Below are 18,875 nucleotides of genomic sequence, written 5' to 3' on the forward strand. Positions count from 1 at the left end.
AATATTTGTAACAAAATATACAGAACATTTCTTTCAAGATAAACAACTCAAATATAATAAGATGCAGGAGGGGGGAAACAGTGCGTCATTTGCAATTTCAAGTTTTTCCATTTAACTCCGGCACTGATTGAATACACATCCAGGCTGCATATTCATCTTCCGCCAATATAAATTACGGGTTTGTATAGTCTAAGCCTCCAGGATAAACATACAATTTCTGAATCGCTCATATCCTAAAGAAATATTTCATGCTTTTCTGAGTCACTATCTGCCCTGTTTATAAAGTTCCATGTCCCACTCTCATAGCCAACGTACAGCATATCCATGTTCCACTGACTGTGTACTAAGCAGTTTTACCAAGGTCGGTCTCAGAAGCACTGGCTGTGCACAGATGTTTATTGCAAAGATGAATTCTTTTTAACTGTGCTCATCTTTGTAAAGGAAAAAAAATACTGAGTTCTGCATTTATGCTAGCAAACTCCCCATATGAGTGCCCCTTAAATCATATGGGAGGAACTTGAGTGAGAAAACAAATGTCAAAGCAGTCAGAAAACTGGCCATCTCTTAGTTTTTAAAATAGTCATAATACTGCAGAATTAGACAATGCAGCATTGGGAAAGAGTCAGAACCAGAGAAAAGGCTCAGTGGACAGCTCACACTTCCCTGGAGTTTTTCTGTTCTTTCCTGTATACCATCTGTTCACATAAATCCAGACACAGCCAATTATTCTTACCATTTTCTTTTATTTTAAAAAAAGTATTACCTGCTTTATAGTATAATAGAGTTAATTTAAAGATGTCCATCTCTCTGCCAAGAAAGGGGTACTTTTACAGTCACTTTCAGTCTGATCTCATAAATGGTTACTCAGAAATACATTTTACCAAGCTCAATGTGGCTTAATCTCCAATAAACCTGAATCTCAATTCTTTCTCTGGGAAGGCCTATTTTTTTCTGGGTTCATACACTGTGGAAGGTCACATTTTATTGTACTACAGTTAGTTTGGTAAACCAACATTGGTTTCATTCATATATTACATTAAAGCATAAACCATAACATAGGCCACAATGGCTAGATTTGCACATCATGATACTACATTTTAACAATTCTATTAAATTTGCATATAAACCTTTCTGAGAACATCAGTGTCAACATAATGGCATATCATTATGATTTTACAATCTCTAATGAAATTAATTTGACAATCAGAGTAGACCACAGAAAACTGTGGTCCATTCTAAAAAAACATCAGCATACTCATGTATTTCTTATGAGCAATTTTTTTTTCTTTTGTGGTAGAAAAAACTCTCTAAACATAAACATTCCTCACAAAATATGATACAATTTCTATCATTGCTTTTTCATGATTTATCTCAGAAGGTTTAGATCAGAGATTTGTGTCTTTGGGACCACACATTCCAGCAATATTATTTAAAAGCATGCATGTGTGCTTTTAAATAATAGTTTAAGGACTTTTAACATCTGAACATAATATGCTAAGCCTTCTGAAGTTCCAGAACAATTGTCTCCAATTTGTTTAGGACTAACAAGTCTCATTAGCCAACAGACACATCTGGAAAGCAGCGGCTTGGGAAAAACTGCTCTGGAAAAATTATTCTGAGAAATTTAAAGTTGCCCGAATTCATCATTGGCAATTCTTTTATCTCTATCAGTTATATAGGCTGGGCCAACATTATGGAACAAACAGCTTCTGGAATTGAAGCAAGCATCCTCTGTATCAGAGTTTTCAGACAGGGCTTCTAGAGTATTATTGTATTATCTGACTGTATTTTTGTAAGTCATCCAAAGCCTAGGATTGGGTGGTATAGAAAGTTGTAAGCAAAAGGGAACTTTCACAACATTTTGTTCAGTGATCAGCAGAAGAGCTGGCCCTTGAACTGTCATTTTGCATCTGACAGGAACAGAAACTGAATGAGTTTATAAAAGATACCAAAAGCAGACAGTTTGAAACAATTACACTGTTAACTCATAAACATTTGGAAATTTTCTAGCAACCTATCGCCATTTTATTCACTCTGTCACTGCCTCCTCATAATTATAGTCCCCTCAACAGTATCTTTGGATGCTTTAAAGCATTGCCAGCTGGATTTGCACTTATACAAAGTTGTGAAAGGAACACAGGATGTTCCAATGTATTGAGTCATACCGTCAGTCTGCCTAGCTCAGTATTGTCAATACTGACAAACAGTAGCTTTCCCACTCTCAGGAAGGAAACTTTTCTAGACTAACCAGGAGATGTTAAAGATTAAACTTGGGATCCTTGACATACAAAGCATGAATTACCACTGAGATACAGTTGCATTCATATGCACAACTTGTATTTGTCACAACTGGTGAGCAATGGAATTTCTTTTGGGAAAGAATACTGGCCTCCTATCAAATATCACAACATTCTTAACCCTATGCAAATTAAGCATGAACTGCTAAAAATCCTAAAGTTTAGCCACCTCTGTTAATTAATGAAAGGGATGCTTGAACAAGGCTTAACAAGATATCAAGAACACAGGATGTGTTTTCTAATCACTCGTTGGAGGAGGTGGGCAGCATACAAATTTAATAAATAAATAAATAAATCATGAATGTTCCACCAGAATCAGACAGTATGCTGAGAAACAACAGTGGGAGAAATTATTCATATTATATTCTTCCTTTGTCATTTTTCATGGTGGGCTGCATAAGGAAACCTGATTCTGGATTAATTATGTAGTATTCATGATAGTAAATACACTTTATATATAATCTTATATGTAAAACTGTTAATGTTCTATTATAATTAAATTAAACATTCTCAGGGATTAATCCCTTATTAATCTTTTTTGAAAATTAAACCTTGCAAAACTGCAACGTAGTACTCTGTAGACCTTTTTTATTTATAGCACCTGTTATCTCTGATCATTAGTCATGTTGGATGGAGCTGGTGAGAGTTATGATCCAAACTACCTGGTGAGTATTGTGCTACCTCCCTCAGCAAGCTACTTAGATCAGGGTGAGCAATTATTTCATTATTCTTTCTGTTAGCCTAAACAAAACATTAGAAATATTGTGGCCCTAAGAGAAGGACACCACACTATTGTAGCAGTGTTCACAGTCACGCGACATGAGAGTTCATAAAAATACTCTAATGTATTTTTAAAATACTCTTCTGAAGCCATAGCTTCACTAGTTAATTAATATTTGTATTTCTATTTTCTTTATTTTGAAAATTTCTCCCATGCATATGAAGTAAAGTTCAGTATCTAGTAACAACTATTAGCATAAAATATTACATAACCTTATGTTACAGAAAATATTATGTAATCTACAGCAGAAATAATTTAATGTGTAACATTATTAAAAAGGCTGCAATCTTTTTTACTTGTATTAAAATTACCACAATTTTATTATGTAGCCAAGAGACTTCATCATAATTTACAAAGCTTAAGAATCATCCTTAATATAAAACTATATTGGGGAAGCATATAAAAGCAAATTAGATTATATTGCTTCTCAATGTGGCATAACCTAGCTGACTTGACTATTGGAAGCTAAGCAGGATCAGTTTTCTTTAGAACTTGGAAAGCAAGACTGCTTAAAAACTCTAGGACTGTTGGCCAGACTGAGAAGTCAATACAAGATGTGATAAAAAGGCAAAGGCAAACCACTTCCATAACATTGCCAAGAAAACTTCATGGATGTGGTCTCAACTGATTCTTTCAGGAGCTTGACTCAAGAACATCTTTACCTTTTAATCTTCATACATGTTCCATCTCATTTACCATTTCACTTCTAGGTTGTTTTATTTTTAGTAAGGACAGTACCACGTTAAATAGAAATCAGCCTTTGGGGAATTTATATTTTGCTTAAGTCAGCAGTGTCTCTAACCATATACATTACTTTACAGATTCTGAATATCGGAAAAATATTTTGATCTATTCAGCAATTTTCTTTAACATACATTTCATATGCTTTCTATCTGACACAGTGCAACCATAGCTATGTCCAACTCCCACTGATAATTTTGATCTGCTGAAAGTTATTGGCATACACATATCAACCTATACAGCTCTCTGTACACATATCAGAAGGTTTTCTTTTCCTAAATACCTAGGCCAAAAAATAGATCGCAGCCCTAAAGGAAGCATATAAAGATTGGAAATGTCTCGAGGACAACATCCTATGATATAGGCATTTGCAGCAGAGATGTCTCCTTATAACAATCCCTGATGTAGACATTAAGACATTTCCAAAATTTCAGTGGGACAGTTTAGGATGAGCTGGACTATGTCCATTTCTTTATTTTTAATTGCTAGGGTTCAGATTCACTTAATTGGCCTTAGTCTCTATTGAAATCAATGTCTCATCAACTTCAGTGGAACTTAATACAGTAATCCAATAGTCTGAATTGGACCCTTAGAAGATCAGATCACTCAGTTAATTCTGCAAGGTAACAAAACCAACCTAGCTACCACCTCTTATAAAAGCAAATTTCTGCCACTAGAAATAACTGAATCATATTAAATTATAACAATAGTGCTGCAGTTTGATTTGTAAACACAAATTATGAGAAAAGTGTTTGTAAAAGTATAACATACTTTATGGATGTACTTAAAGATACTGGTGATCTTTTACAATTTAACATTTTTTGTTCTGCTATAAGTTGTTCAGGTATGTGTTTGTTTGCTTGTTTGTTTATTTATCAAATGTTTGCACTGCCCATCTCATTGTATAAGTGACTCCCTAGGTGGCTTACAAGTAAAACATGATAAAAAGTGATACAAATCTTACAAAAATATACAAAGTTAAAAGATGGAGAGAGCGTCCTCAGGCCACCCACCACCCCCAGTACTGCAAGCTCCCATTGGATCCCCATGTTTATTGGCAGACCCAGGTCCTTAACACTCTTCTGGAAGGCCAAAAGAGTGGGGGCCAATCTCATCTCAGGGGGCAAGATGCTCCACAGGGCAGGGGCAACAGCAAAAAAGGCTCTCCTCCTAGACCCCGCCAGTCAAAATTCTTTAGCTGATGGGGTCTGTAGCATGCCCTTCCTGTCAGACTAGGTGGTATGGGTCAATGTAACTGGGCAAGGCAGTTCCTCAGGTAACCTGGGCCATGAAGGGCTTTAAAGGTCATAACCAACACCCTGAATTGGAGCCGGAAGCAAACCAGCACCCAATGCAGCTCACGCAGCAGAGGTGTTACATGTGCAGCCCTAGAGACGCCCTTAACTGCCCCTGCCACCACATTCTACACTAGCTACAGCTTCAGGATTTTATTTTTATTTATTTATTTATTATTAAATTTGTATGCTGCCCATCTCCCCCAATGAGTGACTCTGGGCGGCTCACAATTAAAAGTCAAAAACCTATAAACAATTAAAATATCCCATAAATAATTAAATACTCAATCCATTAAAATCCACTAAAAACAAACCCTATACATAAATACTAAAGACATTCAAGACATGCTGGGTGGGTGGTGGTAAAATCAATTACCCCACAAGTCACTTCCACTGATGTGAGCCCCCATCCGGCCCCAGGCCTTCTGGCATAGCCAGGATTTCACCCCTTTCCTAAAGGCCATAAGAGTGGGAGCACACCACACCTTGGGAGGAAAACTGGTCCATAGAGCGGGGGCCATAGCAGAAAAGGCCCTCTGCCTAGATCCCACCAGTCAAAATTCCTTGATTGGTGGGGTCTGCAACATGCCCCTTCTGCCAGACTGAGTGGGGTGGGCTGAAATAACTTTTAAAGGGTAGCCCCATGTAAAGCATGTTGCAATAGTCCATACTGGAGATGACCAGGGCATGAGTGACTGAGAGAAGGACTTCCTGATCCAGGAAAGGGCACAACTGATGCACAACATGAAGTTGAGCAAAGGCCCTCCTAGCCACAACTGCCACCTGCTCCTTGAGCAGGAATCATGAGTCCAGGAGGACCCCCAGATTACGCGCCACATCCATTTGGAGCACTGTAACCCCAACCAGGACCAGAGATGGTAAACCACCAGATGCGGAAGAGCTCCAAACCCACAGCCACTCCGTCTTACGAGGGTTCAGTCAAAGCCTGTTGTTCCCCATCCAGACCCCCACAGCCTCCAACCACTTAGTTCACCTGGGATAGGGATGTACAACTGAGTATCATCCGCATACTGATAATACCTCATCTCATGGAGGTTGTTCAGGTATGTGTTGGTCATGATTTTCCTTTCAACAATACAGTTGAATTTTAGAACCAACTTCTATTAATTCTTAGTTTGTTAAAGCAATGTGTCTAAATTTCCTTTGGTAGACTATTATGGTATCGACTAGAATTTCACTAAATCAAGCTGTGAAAAAATGAATGTAACACTGAAAGATATTTATTTCCTTTTATTGTAGGGTTCCCAAAAACCTTGAACCAAAAAAACAGAGAAACAAACCACATCCGACCTCTCTTGCTGATTTAAATTGCCAAGTTCACCCACATATGAAGAATTTTTGTCTGACCCTACAAGTTACATTGTATAACCACTATGTTTTTCTAAATAACCTCTGTTGGAGTCTAAAGAGTCACCACTTACTGTTGCTCATGGTTTCCCAGGCTTTTCTGACCAAATCCAAAAAACAAAGGTTAAGAGCTTTAACTGACAAAGTTTGAAAAGTTCCTTGATAAGGCATATATTGCACTATTCCAGTTATTCAACAGCAGTCATATTGAATTTAACAAGAGTAATATAAAAGATATCAATTATACCTTTTAAGCCAAAATCTGCTTGCAACTATACAAAGTCATCTAGCATTTGATATTTGAAAAGAAAATTCACCAAGTAATATTTTGGAAATCCATATACAACTTCCTATCCTCTATTATGTTTCATGCCTAGCACTGAGTGAAAACTAACTGAAATATTTAATACTTCTCCAGTTGGATATTAATCTAATTCTGCTCATCAGAAGCATGTCAATAAAAGTAGATGGTGATATACAACTATAATAAACTTTAAATAAGAGAACAAGGCTTTGATTTGCATATCTCAACTTCTTACATCTGATGCAAAAATGCATCAGAAGATTATATTTCAGTACAACAAAATCCTTACCTGTGAAAGCATTTGTGGCCTGAAAACCAGCTTCCTGCATACTGCTCTCCCACTAAAGCGTGTGACTCCAGTCTTAACCTTTCCTTTCCAGAGGCAATTTATACGGTTGAAGGGATCAAGTTACTTCCATCTTCACTTGTGAATGTCCATTTTTTTACCACAATCCAGCATTTGACATCCCTCAATTCCCACCTGTTCTCAGGTCCTTTAAGACCTAGGGAAAATAGGATGTGTCTCAAACTCAAATGGCAAGTCCAGATCAAGTGCCTCAACCGTCCTGACAAAGAATTATGGCCATTGTATTCATGAAGAAGATAGCAGCCATTCCATGCATAAAAAAAAAAGTTCAAAATTTAGTTCTAAGCCTCTGCTTGGAGAACATCATAGGGTTCTATTGCTTGCTTGTTTGCTCATTTTGCTTAGAGTCAGCCAGAGGTACTCTTCACTTCTTTTCTGGGACCACTCTGAGCTTCACCGTCCCCTTGTGCAGGCTAAGAAATTGAAAAGAAAGATGTTTTAAGATGATTCATGGCAAGATCTACAACATTCAGGGACTAAAAGCACTTGCATGCGCAGACAACCACACACACACACAGCCCCATTTAGTAGGAACTGATTATACACATGAAAGGGGATTGTTAAAATTTTGTTGAGATGTAAGTATGACTGTATATGCCTTTGAAATGCAAAGGCAGTGTTGAATGATGTCAGTATGCATTTTGGAACTTGATATGATTTACATTTCAAAAGCCATATCTAGTAAAATGGGGCAGCTGCACAATAACAAAATTGCACTTAATAGGAAAAAGTAAAAAATCAAGACCCTCAGCTCTAAGATGTAATTATCATTTTATCAGATCTCATTCTCATTTTATAAAAGTATTATAAAACAGGAAGTTGAATATGACATTGTGCTTTCAACATTTACCTTTGGAGATAAAATCTTAGAATATATACATATAATCACCTGAGAACTCAAACATTTCCCTAAAAGCCCAATTCAAAGCCCAATTATCAAAAACAATATTAGTAAAAATACTATTAAGAATATTTAGTTGCCAGTTTGATTTTAAACTTTTTTTAAAAAAAAAAAGAAGCATAAATAACTAACCAAAATTTTAAAATAAAACTATGTATTACAATAATAGTCACTATGTTATAGTCACCTCACAGCTTGCCTATTGCAATACGCTCTATATGGGGCTGCCCTTGAAGGCCAATCGAAAGCTTCAACTTTCTGAAACAAAAAGGTCCAGAATTCAGTGGCATGGGCCATGATAATGTGATGGAATGGAATTATGAAGGCCAGGCTCAGGGAGATAAGCATTTTCTTAGCTTGCCGCAGGAGCGTGGGAACTACAAGAGGATGAGACTGGCACCTCCCTGAGGAATTCACACTGATGTGGCTGGCTGACTTGGGACCTGGGGTTTCAGTCTGGGAAGATTCTTGCTAGAGGTTGTAGCTAATAAACATAGCTAAACTGATTTTGCATTGTCTCTTGGAGTTCCTTGGGCCAGGCCTGACAGGTAAACATGTCTTGGTATGCCTATACAGTGGAACCTCGAGTTACGAATTTAATCCATTCCATGACTCTGGTTGCAACTCGAATTGGTCGCAACACGAGGCAAATTTTCCCATAAGGTTCAATGTAATTACCATTAATCCGTTCCGGCATCCACGGATCACGCGTTGGGGGCGGAAAAACAGCCGCGGACCACGTGGAACGGGCGGGAAATGGCCGCGGACCACGTGGAACGGGCGGGAAATGGCCGCGGACCACGTGGAACGGGCGGAAAAATGGCCACGGACCACGTGGCACGGGCGGAAAATGGCCGCGGACCACATGGAACGGGCGGAAAATGGCCGCAGATCCGGTTCGTAAGTCGAGGCGAGTTTGCAAGTCAAGGTAAATTTTTGGGGCCGGAGCTAGTCGTATCTCGAAAAATTCTTAAGTAGGGGCGTTTGTAACTAGAGGTACCACTGTATATGTGTGTGTGTGTGTGTGTGTATATATGTATATGTATATGTATACCTCTGCTTTGCAAGCTGCACTGGTTACCTCTATGCTTCTAGGTGCAATTCAAGCAGCTAGCTATGACCAATAAAGCCCTACACGGCATAGGGCCTGGTTACTTGAGGGACAGCTTATCTCCCATAGTATCAGCCTATGTAAGCCTTGAGAGCTAGTCCAACAGGAAGCACACCCAGATGAACTAATTCTACTTTAGTATAAGGTTACATTAACAGAAACTTGCAAGTCTGAAAGTATATTTCTCCCCCATCACCTTTACAGCCCAAGAAACTAGAGAGGGTTCCTTCTGAACCATTTGCCACACCCACATTGCTTCTGAGGGCTAAGCTGCCTCTTATCCAACTGCTCCCCTGGCTGTGGCTCTTCGTCCTGTCTCCCAAGGTCATTCCCACATACCATTACACCCCAGTTGGTTCGATCCAACAGAGATGGCACACTCTGGGTCCTTTCAATTAAACAATGTCATTTATTGGATCCCCAGAAGTCTGCCTTCTCTGTCATAGCCCTGCCATGTGGAATGAGATTCCCCCTGATATATGTGCCAATCCCACCTTACTGGCATTTCAGAAAGCCTTAAAGACCTGGCTGTTCTTAAGCCTTGTATTGGGCTAGCTCGGCCCCTGCTAGATTGTGTGTGGGTGTGGTTAATCAGATATGCCATTGATTTTTGTTATTTATTCTTTTACTCTTTTATAATTACTGCTTTCTGGTTTTTTGTTGTTGGTTTTATTGTACACTGCCCAGAGTCAGTTGGAGTCAAGTGGTGCCTAAATGAAATAAATTAAATTATATTAAATTTTTAAAAATTACATGACATCATAGCTAGATTTTGTTGTTGTTTAGTCGTTAAGTCGTGTCCGACTCTTCGTGACCCCATGAACCATATTGCGCCAGGCCTTCCTGTCCTTCACTGCCTCCCTGAGTTTGCTCAGTTTCATGCTCATTGCTTCAGTGATGCTATCTAAGCATCTCATCCTCTGCTGTCCTCTTCTCCTTTTTTCAATCTTTCATAGCTAGATTACTAATATCCAATAACAATAAACAAGCAATACTGGGCGAAACATTTGGCCAAACCTGTCTGGATTCAACTCAGAAAGCAAGAGCACTAGCCCTAGTTAATATTTTCCAAAATAAAGGAAAATGAAGCGAAGTGGTATGCCTGCACAATCACGAGGAAACAGCTAGAATCAACTTCTCAAGCCGTCACCTCAGCTTAGAAAAAAGATGCATTGTGCACACCTTGTATGTTCCAAAACATATCTTTCTACGGATTTGCACAGCTCTATTTCTAGGATGACTGGTGAAACAATGGTGCTCATCTAAGCTTCCCCAACCTGCTGCCCTGCAGATATCTTAGAACTAAAATTCTCAGAATTTATAACCTGGCTGGGGAAGACTCATTTTTGAAGAGAGCTCTGAATATTTTGGCACTTTTCTGGACAGTCTACACAGTAAACATAAGCATACTTTCCATCTGACATGCATAGCTTACCATTCTTCTGTTGAGCTACTATTTTTATTGTAAGTATATCATATTTCCTCAGCACTTATAACATAATCGTTTGAATGTGAGAAAATAAAAGTCTTCCTCTCAACAGTAAATTCACTTGCTATTATAGCTGCAGTGAAAAGTATATTGATTTGCAGATGTACTGCCAAGATGCTTTAGAACATTTTAGGAATCAAAACTTGGAAGCAGACTTTGGTTTTATAAACACTGACCAAGAAATAAATAATCCTCAGCCAGCAACACCCAGGAATGACATTTATTTCAAAAAATTGACAGGGTCATAAGAACCTCTAGACTGAATCAGTGTCACTATCAGAAACAACAAACACTGCCCACATTCAAGAAATGCTGATGTGCCATTATGAGGTCCAAGGTAGCAACAATTGCTGGTTGTTGGAAAAGAAGTAGGGTTCTGCCTCTTCTCTTCTAACCATCTTTAGCCTGAAACCAAATGTAAACAAGTAATTTTCCTCCAGCCCTTTCTTCAGATTCTGACTGGAGTCAAGCTCTTAACTTGAAAGTGTTGAGAGGAAAGTAAAGAGACATGCCGGTATAAAATCTCGCTTCCTGCTGGAGAATGGGAACTATATATGAGGTTTGGTAACATTTTAATAGCAGGTAAAACAATATTTCGATCCCCAGGGGCTCAACTAAAATGCATTTGCTAAGTGCAGAACACAGAAAACGCAAAGCAGATCCTCATTCCAGGCTGAGGCAGGAAGAAGAGACAGAAAAAGAAAAAAACAAAGTGATTAGAGGGCCTTGATATTTAAAATACTTATTGAGGAGAAACTTTCAGAGAAATCCCAAACGCACAGTCACACTAATCTCTGGCACTGCCACTCCACATGTAAAGAACCAAGAAATGTCTGAACCACTGTTTTAGGTGAGTTGGGGAAGGGTGGCTATATCACTTTGAACACAGTCGGGAAGGCTGTCTGCCTGAATAAAGCTAGCATTCAAGCAATGAAGCCTGTAAGTGGGGACAAGCAGTCTGAAGGAACTTTCTGGGCCTGAGCAATGACTTGCCCACACTGAGGAACTACTGTTTGTTTGTTTGTTTGTTCCTGCAACTTCTTGTTGGGATGCTGAGACCTCTCACGTGAACAAAGCAGTAGCTCTTTTTTTCTGGCAAGCTGTAGCCATGATGCCAAAGTTCAGAGGTTCTTGTTCAGATAAGACTTGTCACACCTATAACCTAAGATGCATCACAGAGGAATCTATGCACCCATTATTAACTCTTCCCATTTTTTAAAATAATGTGAATAAAAAATGGCGAGCGTCTTCTGTTAAATGTCCAGCTTCTTCCATGGCTGCTCATTCCATTGTTATATGAAACATGGAACAGTATTAAATAGTGTGTTTCTTTTGAACAGAAGATGGAGGCTGCTTGCTAATTGTTTTTATGCAGGAGATAGGAAACTACTTTCCACAAGGATTTCTGGGATTATAGCAGTATTTATTTGTAAATTAGCAACCAAGTACCCAGGTAAATATAAAAAATCTTCTTGAGAAACTGACTGATCAAGGAACATTCCATAGGCCTAAGCATAGTCAGATGCATTCATAAGATATTGACCAATAAACTTCAGAATGTAATGTTTTTTATCAGTTTGATCTAAAAACAAGTCTTGTTCAGTAGTATTGCTATCATGTCACACTATTTGTGCTATCAAAATTAAAATGTGACATCTGTAACTCATATCCTAGAATTTCCATGCTTGACCTATGCCTATTTCCCCCCAAGGGATTCTAAAAATCTCTCCAGTGATTAGCAAACAGCCCCTGTACTACCTAAGCCTGGTTTTGTGTGTTAGTTGGTCAACATAACAACACACAATTGCCTAGTTAATCCTACTTTCCAATTTCTCCACATCTTCTGAACTTGCATTCAGGCTGGTCCCCTGCATTATTTGGTGAATATTGCGTGTGTGTGTGTGTGTGTGTGTGTGTGTGTGTGAAGGCATCTGTGTAGGCATCCTTTTCTATTTATTTTGTTAAGTATATATTTCATTTGCAACAAGTCCCAATTTCAATGTTGGTGTCTATAAGGGGGGCCAGGAAAGATTCAGGTAGATGAATAGATAATTTGGTAAAGGTAGCTTTACTACAGAAACTGTTATCTACAGAAATGATTAATGGTCAAACTTTGGTTCTACATATATATTTTTGAAAATCCTGTAGAAATCTGTGCCTTCTTGGAAAGATGAATCAGTCTGTAATGTTAAAACTGTGTCTGTCATAACCAGCAGCTATTCAAGAGCCAAATGAATCTAGAGCAAAAAAAAATCCAAGACTCTTATACAAGTTACTAGGAAAAGCAGAATGGTTTGCTCATCCAGACCAAACCTTGCTGCACAAATGAATTTGATTTATTTACAATGTCTCAGTAGTCAACATCTTCTGTCTGGCCGCTAAATAAAGAAGTGCAAATGGAACATTACCCAGACAAGCAAACAGTGTCTAAAAAACTGTAGACACAATCAGCTGCAGGGTGCTCATAACACAAATGTTTACAAAACTGAGATAGATTATACTTTCTTTTTCCTTTCATAACTGAGTACTGGCAGCTTTGAAAAAACAAGATTGATACATACAAGATTCTCCATGTCCAATCACATACTACAGAAATCTCTGTTATAAAAGAGAAATGATGGTAAGTGTTCAATTTTAATAATATATGTATTTCATTAAAATTGTCTAATGCTATACACTGGTGACTGGAAAATAAGCCCCAGGAAATACCACAGAAAATTAAACAAGATTTTCTGTCAGCAGCTTGGCCCATATTCATCTTAACTCCAAATCTCCCTGCAAGAACACAAAGTTCTGAAAGATTTCTACCTCTCCCTCCAAGTTGCTGTGAATTACAAGAAAACAAGCACTAAAAAATATACATAATTCAGATACTTGCCAAATGTAATTAACACAGAATGTGCCACAATAGGTCATATCTGCATGTGACAGTGTGAATGGAAATGACATTTTAAGAAAGAAAACTGTAGAGTGTGCATAAATTTCTACCAGAAGCCCAGACAAATATGTGCTCTCTCCATTTTGACTCAATTGTATAACACAGACCACAAAAATGCACTAAACATATATTGCCAAATAGTTACCATATTGAGAGATGAAGGTAACTTTTCAGTCCTTGTGATAATATATCCATCGTATGAAGGTTAAATAGTTTAACAAAGGAAGTAATAAATCAGTTACAACATTTGTTGAGAACGGCTGAATTATACTCTAGCTTGTAATATTTCCAAAATCCACATACTCATAGTAAACTGACACAAAACCATGCATCTTTCAAGTTCTTCTAAACACAACAAGCCAAGGATAACATTTGTTTGCCTCCCTACAAGGCATGTCCACACTAATTCTATTATTATCAATTCATACACAATTCAAAATAAAGTATGCTCATTGTGCATATTTCAAGAAGCCCTGAAGGAACAGCAGCTAGCAACAGTTTGCAGCGGTTTCAGATACAGAAGGAAGGTTGTCATCTGCTTAGATGATTTGGTGGGTGAACCAGCAAGTCATTTGTCTACTTGGGTGCCCTTCTCATGCCTTTTCACTAGAGTAGTCCAGATCCTGGGATCCTTGACTGCTCATCAATTACCAATACCTGGGTTTCCCAACCTGAGTCAAGGCTGTTTCCACTCACCTAGCCCCACTCACCTAGTTCCCACTCACCTAGCCAATAAACTCTATCTACCTGTGAGGGGGGACATGGTTGCCATCACACCATCTTTTTTTAAAAAAAATATTGTTTTATTTTATTATTATAAAACACCACTAGTACATTATATTATTTGGGTGCACTGGTATTTAACTCTGGGACTTTTCCCACTCCTTATAAATTTGCTGACAATTTCCTGCCATTCTAATAATCAGTTATTAGAAAATAATATGTGTGCACAGAGAGGGGGTCAACTTTCCTTAGGGGAAAGTAAAGCCCTATGGTTCAGGAATGCATCTGGGAAGAGGGGCAATGTAAAAAGACTTGGGAGGAATCACTGAGAAACTTGCCAATATGGCTCAAAACTTCCCTGGCCAGATATATGTGGGGATCTTAGGAGACATGAGAAAGAACCGCAACCTAGATAACAGTATGATAAATGAAATCTGAGTCCAAAGGAGGGGTGGGGGTGGAGAAAGTGTCTCAGAAGAGACCCTCCCTAGTTTTCAGGAAAATAAAAGTAAGGGAGGGGAGATTATTTGCTGTCTTGTAAGATTCTGTTACTGTAACATTATAATAAAACTAGTGTTAGTACTCATGGTTGATGCTTCCTGTCTGGACTACCTCTAAGGGCTGACACCATTGCAGGAAAAGAAAGGAAAGCTGCTTCACTGTTTCCCAGTTCACAGGAATTCAGAGATTCCCAATTGGCAGCAATGGCAAATAATGGGTTTGGACAATCATGACTAGTGCACCAGCTGCAATCATTCAGTTCTGTAACACTACCTACAGTGGGGCTAAAAAGTATTTAGTCAGCCACCAATTATGCAAGTTCTCCCACTTAAAAAGATGAGAGAGGCCTGTAATTTTCATCATAGGTATACCTCAACTATGAGAGACAAAATGGGGGAAAAAATCCAGAAAATCACATTGTCTGATTTTTAAAGAATTTATTTTCAAATCATGGTGGAAAATAAGTATTTGGTCAATATCAAAAGTTCATCGCAATACTTTGTTATATATCCTTTGTTGGCAATGACAGAGGTCAAACGTTTTCTGTAAGTCTTCACAAGGTTTTCACACACTGTTGCTGGTATTTTGGCCCATTCCTCCATGCAGATCTCCTCTAGAGCAGTGATGTTTTGGGGCTGTCGCTGGGCAACACGGACTTTCAACTCCCTCCAAAGGTTTTCCATGGGGTTGAGATCTGGAGACTGGCTAGGCCACTCCAGGACCTTGAAATGCTTCTTACGAAGCCACTCCTTTGTTGCCTGGGCGGTGTGTTTGGGATCATTGTCATCCTGAAAGACCCAGCCACGTTTCATCTTCAATGCCCTTGCTGATGGAAGGAGGTGTTCACTCAAAATCTCACGATACATGGCCCCATTCATTCTTTCCTTTACACGGATCAGTCACCCTGGTCCCTTTGCAGAAAAACAGCCCCAAAGCATGATGTTTCCACCCCCATGCTTCACAGTAGGTATGGTGTTCTTTGGATGCAACTCAGCATTCTCTCTCCTCCAAACACGATGAGTTGAGTTTAGACCAAAACGTTCTACTTTGGTTTCATCTGACCATATGACATTCTTCCAGTCCTCTTCTGGATCATCCAAATGCTCTCTAGCAAACTTCAGACAGGCCCAGACATGTACTGGCTTAAGCAGGGGGACACGTCTGGCACTGCAGGATTTGAGTCCCTGGCGGCGTAGTGTGTTACTGATGGTAGCCTTTGTTACTTTGGTCCCAGCTCTCTGCAGGTCATTCACTAGGTCCCCCCGTGTGGTTCTGGGATTTTTGCTCACCATTCTTGTGATCATTTTGACCCCACGGGGTGAGATCTTGCATGGAGCCCCAGATCAAGGGAGATTATCAGTGGTCTTGTATGTCTTCCATTTTCTAATTATTGCTCCCACAGTTGATTCCTTCACACCAAGCTGCTTGCCTATTGCAGATTCAGTCTTCCCAGCCTGGTGCAGGTCTACAGTTTTGTTTCTGGTGTCCTTCAACAGCTCTTTGGTCTTGGCCATAGTGGAGTTTGGAGTGTGACTGTTTGAGGTTGTGGACAGGTGTCTTTTATACTGATAACAAGGTCAAACAGGTGCCATTACTACAGGTAATGAGTGGAGGACAGAGGAGCCTCTTAAAGAAGTAGTTACAGGTCTGTGAGAGCCAGACATCTTGCTTGTTTGTAGGTGACCAAATACTTATTTTCCACCATGATTTGCAAATAAATTCTTTAAAAATCAAACAATGTGATTTTCTGGATTTTTTTTTCTCATTTTGTCTCTCATAGTTGAGGTATACCTATGATGAAAATTACAGGCCTCTCTCATCTTTTTAAGTGGGAGAACTTGCACAATTGGTGGCTGACTAAATACTTTTTTGCCCCACTGTATGTTATTTAACTGCTGCAGTGCACTCTATGTGGGCTACCCAGAGTGAATGTCTGGAACCTTTAAGTGATATAAAATGCAACACGGCTGCTTACTGCACAACATTAGGTCCATATTACTTCTGTGTTGAAAGACCTTCACTGATAGCAAATTGTTTTGCAAGCCTAGTTTAAGATATTGATTGTGAGCATTAAAAGCTTAAAAAGCTTGAGGCCTGGCTGAGAGACTTAATACGAACGTGTTTAGACATTAAAGTCATACAGGAGAAGCCCTCATAAAGAACCCTCTAAGGTCTGGATATTGAACCCAAGGCAGAAGACTTTCTCAGGAGTTGAATTTGGCCTGTGTTCTTTCTGTATTCAAAACCTTCCTCTTTAATCAGGCCTTTTCTATTTGAATTAGTTAATTCTTTATTTCCATTGTTTTTCTCAGATTTTAACTATTCATATTTATTTTTTATTGACAGAGGCCTTGAGTGCTCTAAGAGAAGATGGAATAATAATGAGGATGATAATAATATCCAAAACAAAAATAACATTTCATGAAATAGCTCTTGTATAGTAGGTTAGTTTGAACAATTTGTGATTCGTCAAAATTTATTTTGACTCCTAACACACCCAAAATCAATAAACTTAACCGCATGTTTTGCTATTATTTACTATCACAGAAAGTCAAACAGTTTTTGCAAAGAGGTTTGTTTATTGTTTGTTTTTCGCAAAGCTCTTGGAAGTACTCACTGTTACCAAACTATATTTTTTCTGCAAATAAAATACTGTATTTGATCCTTTAAGATGGAAATAGATATGGAATATTTCTATTGGGAAGATTTTGGATTTTGTTACTTTTTAAAGTAACATTTTGTCATTGGAAAAATACTTTTTTCAATAGCTAATATGAAGGATTATCTGGTGAGAATGAGAACAGAGCTCAATCTGCTTGCAGTTTTTCCTGTATACAACCTTAGAGTGTTGGGATAGGGCACCATTCTTATCATAAATAAATAAAATTTTGAATGAAAAGATTCTGCAACAAAAGAAAGATCTGATTTTTCAGGAAAATGTTTGTTCTTTATTCCTTCCTTAAATGTTATCAGACTTTACTACCAAAAAGGTTGGTAGCAAATTTGTCTTGACTGTTCTACACTACAGTTTGCATTTTCCATAAATAAGCAATATCAGCTTTTCTTTAACTCGGATTTTATTCACTTTAATTTCCTTAAGCATGAAAGCTAGATAAATGACTTCGGGCTAGTTGGTTTCTCTCAGCTCAATCTACCTCACAGGATTGTGATAGGAGGATTGAACATTATACATCCTTGAATTGTAAAAAAAAATTGAAGACAGAGTATAAATCAAACAAATCAATGCAAAGCACCTTTTTAAGTATGAATTTCCCCAAATAATTATCTATGAATTGGAGAGTTTTTTTCATTTGCTGTGAAAAATAAAATATACTGTTAAAATAAATTAGTTTTAACACTTTCATAATGGCTAAACAGGCCTCCTCCTTCTTTCCCTCATCAATTACTTTCCCCCCTCATCTTTATCATTCTTGCTCTCTTTCCTTCTCTTCTTACTGGAGTCTCTCTGTCCCCAACCTAATTATTTGCTACTGATGCTGCAAGAAAGGAGAATCTGTTTATGCCTGCGTGTTTTTATGTGTTCTGTGTAATAATTACTTGTGTATGAAACAGAAAAAAGTTGCTGTTTGCTGAGTAGAGAAAGTAGTTATTTCTGACTGGAGAATACTGGGAGTTGAAGTCCACACATTTTAAAGTTGCTGAGGTTGAGTATGTATGTATGTATGTATGTATGTATGTATGTATGTAGTATGCCTCCCATATCCCCCAAAGAGTGACTTTGGGCAGCTCAATTATAATATAGTGCTCTCATTCTTAGCAGTCTTCCATATCTGAAGAAAAGAGGTAACTAATATTTTTGAAAATGGTTTCAATTTCTACTGCACACCAGAGTTTTATACAATTTTAAACCTAATTTTTCACTGAACATGTCTGAATTATTTATATTTGGATTGAAGGGCATTGTTTTGATACACAATTTTACTCTCTTCCATAATGTGTGGGCATGCATGTGATAGTGCACTCTATCTTATTTACAAAGGATTAACTTGCTTTGTAAAGAGCACAGTGTCTCTTTCCCCGACCTTATCCCTTTGTTGA

At 38.3% G+C, this 18,875-nt stretch overlaps 1 protein-coding gene across 3 annotated transcripts in view; it reads right to left on the reverse strand.

Moving 5' to 3' along the window:
• LDLRAD4 (low density lipoprotein receptor class A domain containing 4) overlaps positions 1-18,875 on the reverse strand; it is a 322,441-nt gene that overhangs the window by 194,268 nt on the left and 109,298 nt on the right. Inside the window, exon 3 of one of the 3 annotated variants that reach the window (XM_088130965.1) lies at positions 7,076-7,566. The exons of the other annotated variants lie outside the window; for them this stretch is intronic. Coding sequence (XP_087987091.1) covers positions 7,076-7,115 — 40 coding nt within the window. The 5' untranslated portion in view covers positions 7,116-7,566. The remainder of the gene's footprint in view (positions 1-7,075; positions 7,567-18,875) is intronic. 3 annotated transcript variants of the gene reach the window in all.

The sequence above is a fragment of the Python bivittatus genome, unplaced genomic scaffold, assembly GCF_059951505.1.
Source record: "Python bivittatus isolate LINGU-HERP-01145 unplaced genomic scaffold, Pbiv_v1 ctg000840_np1212, whole genome shotgun sequence".
NCBI lineage: Eukaryota > Metazoa > Chordata > Lepidosauria > Squamata > Pythonidae > Python > Python bivittatus.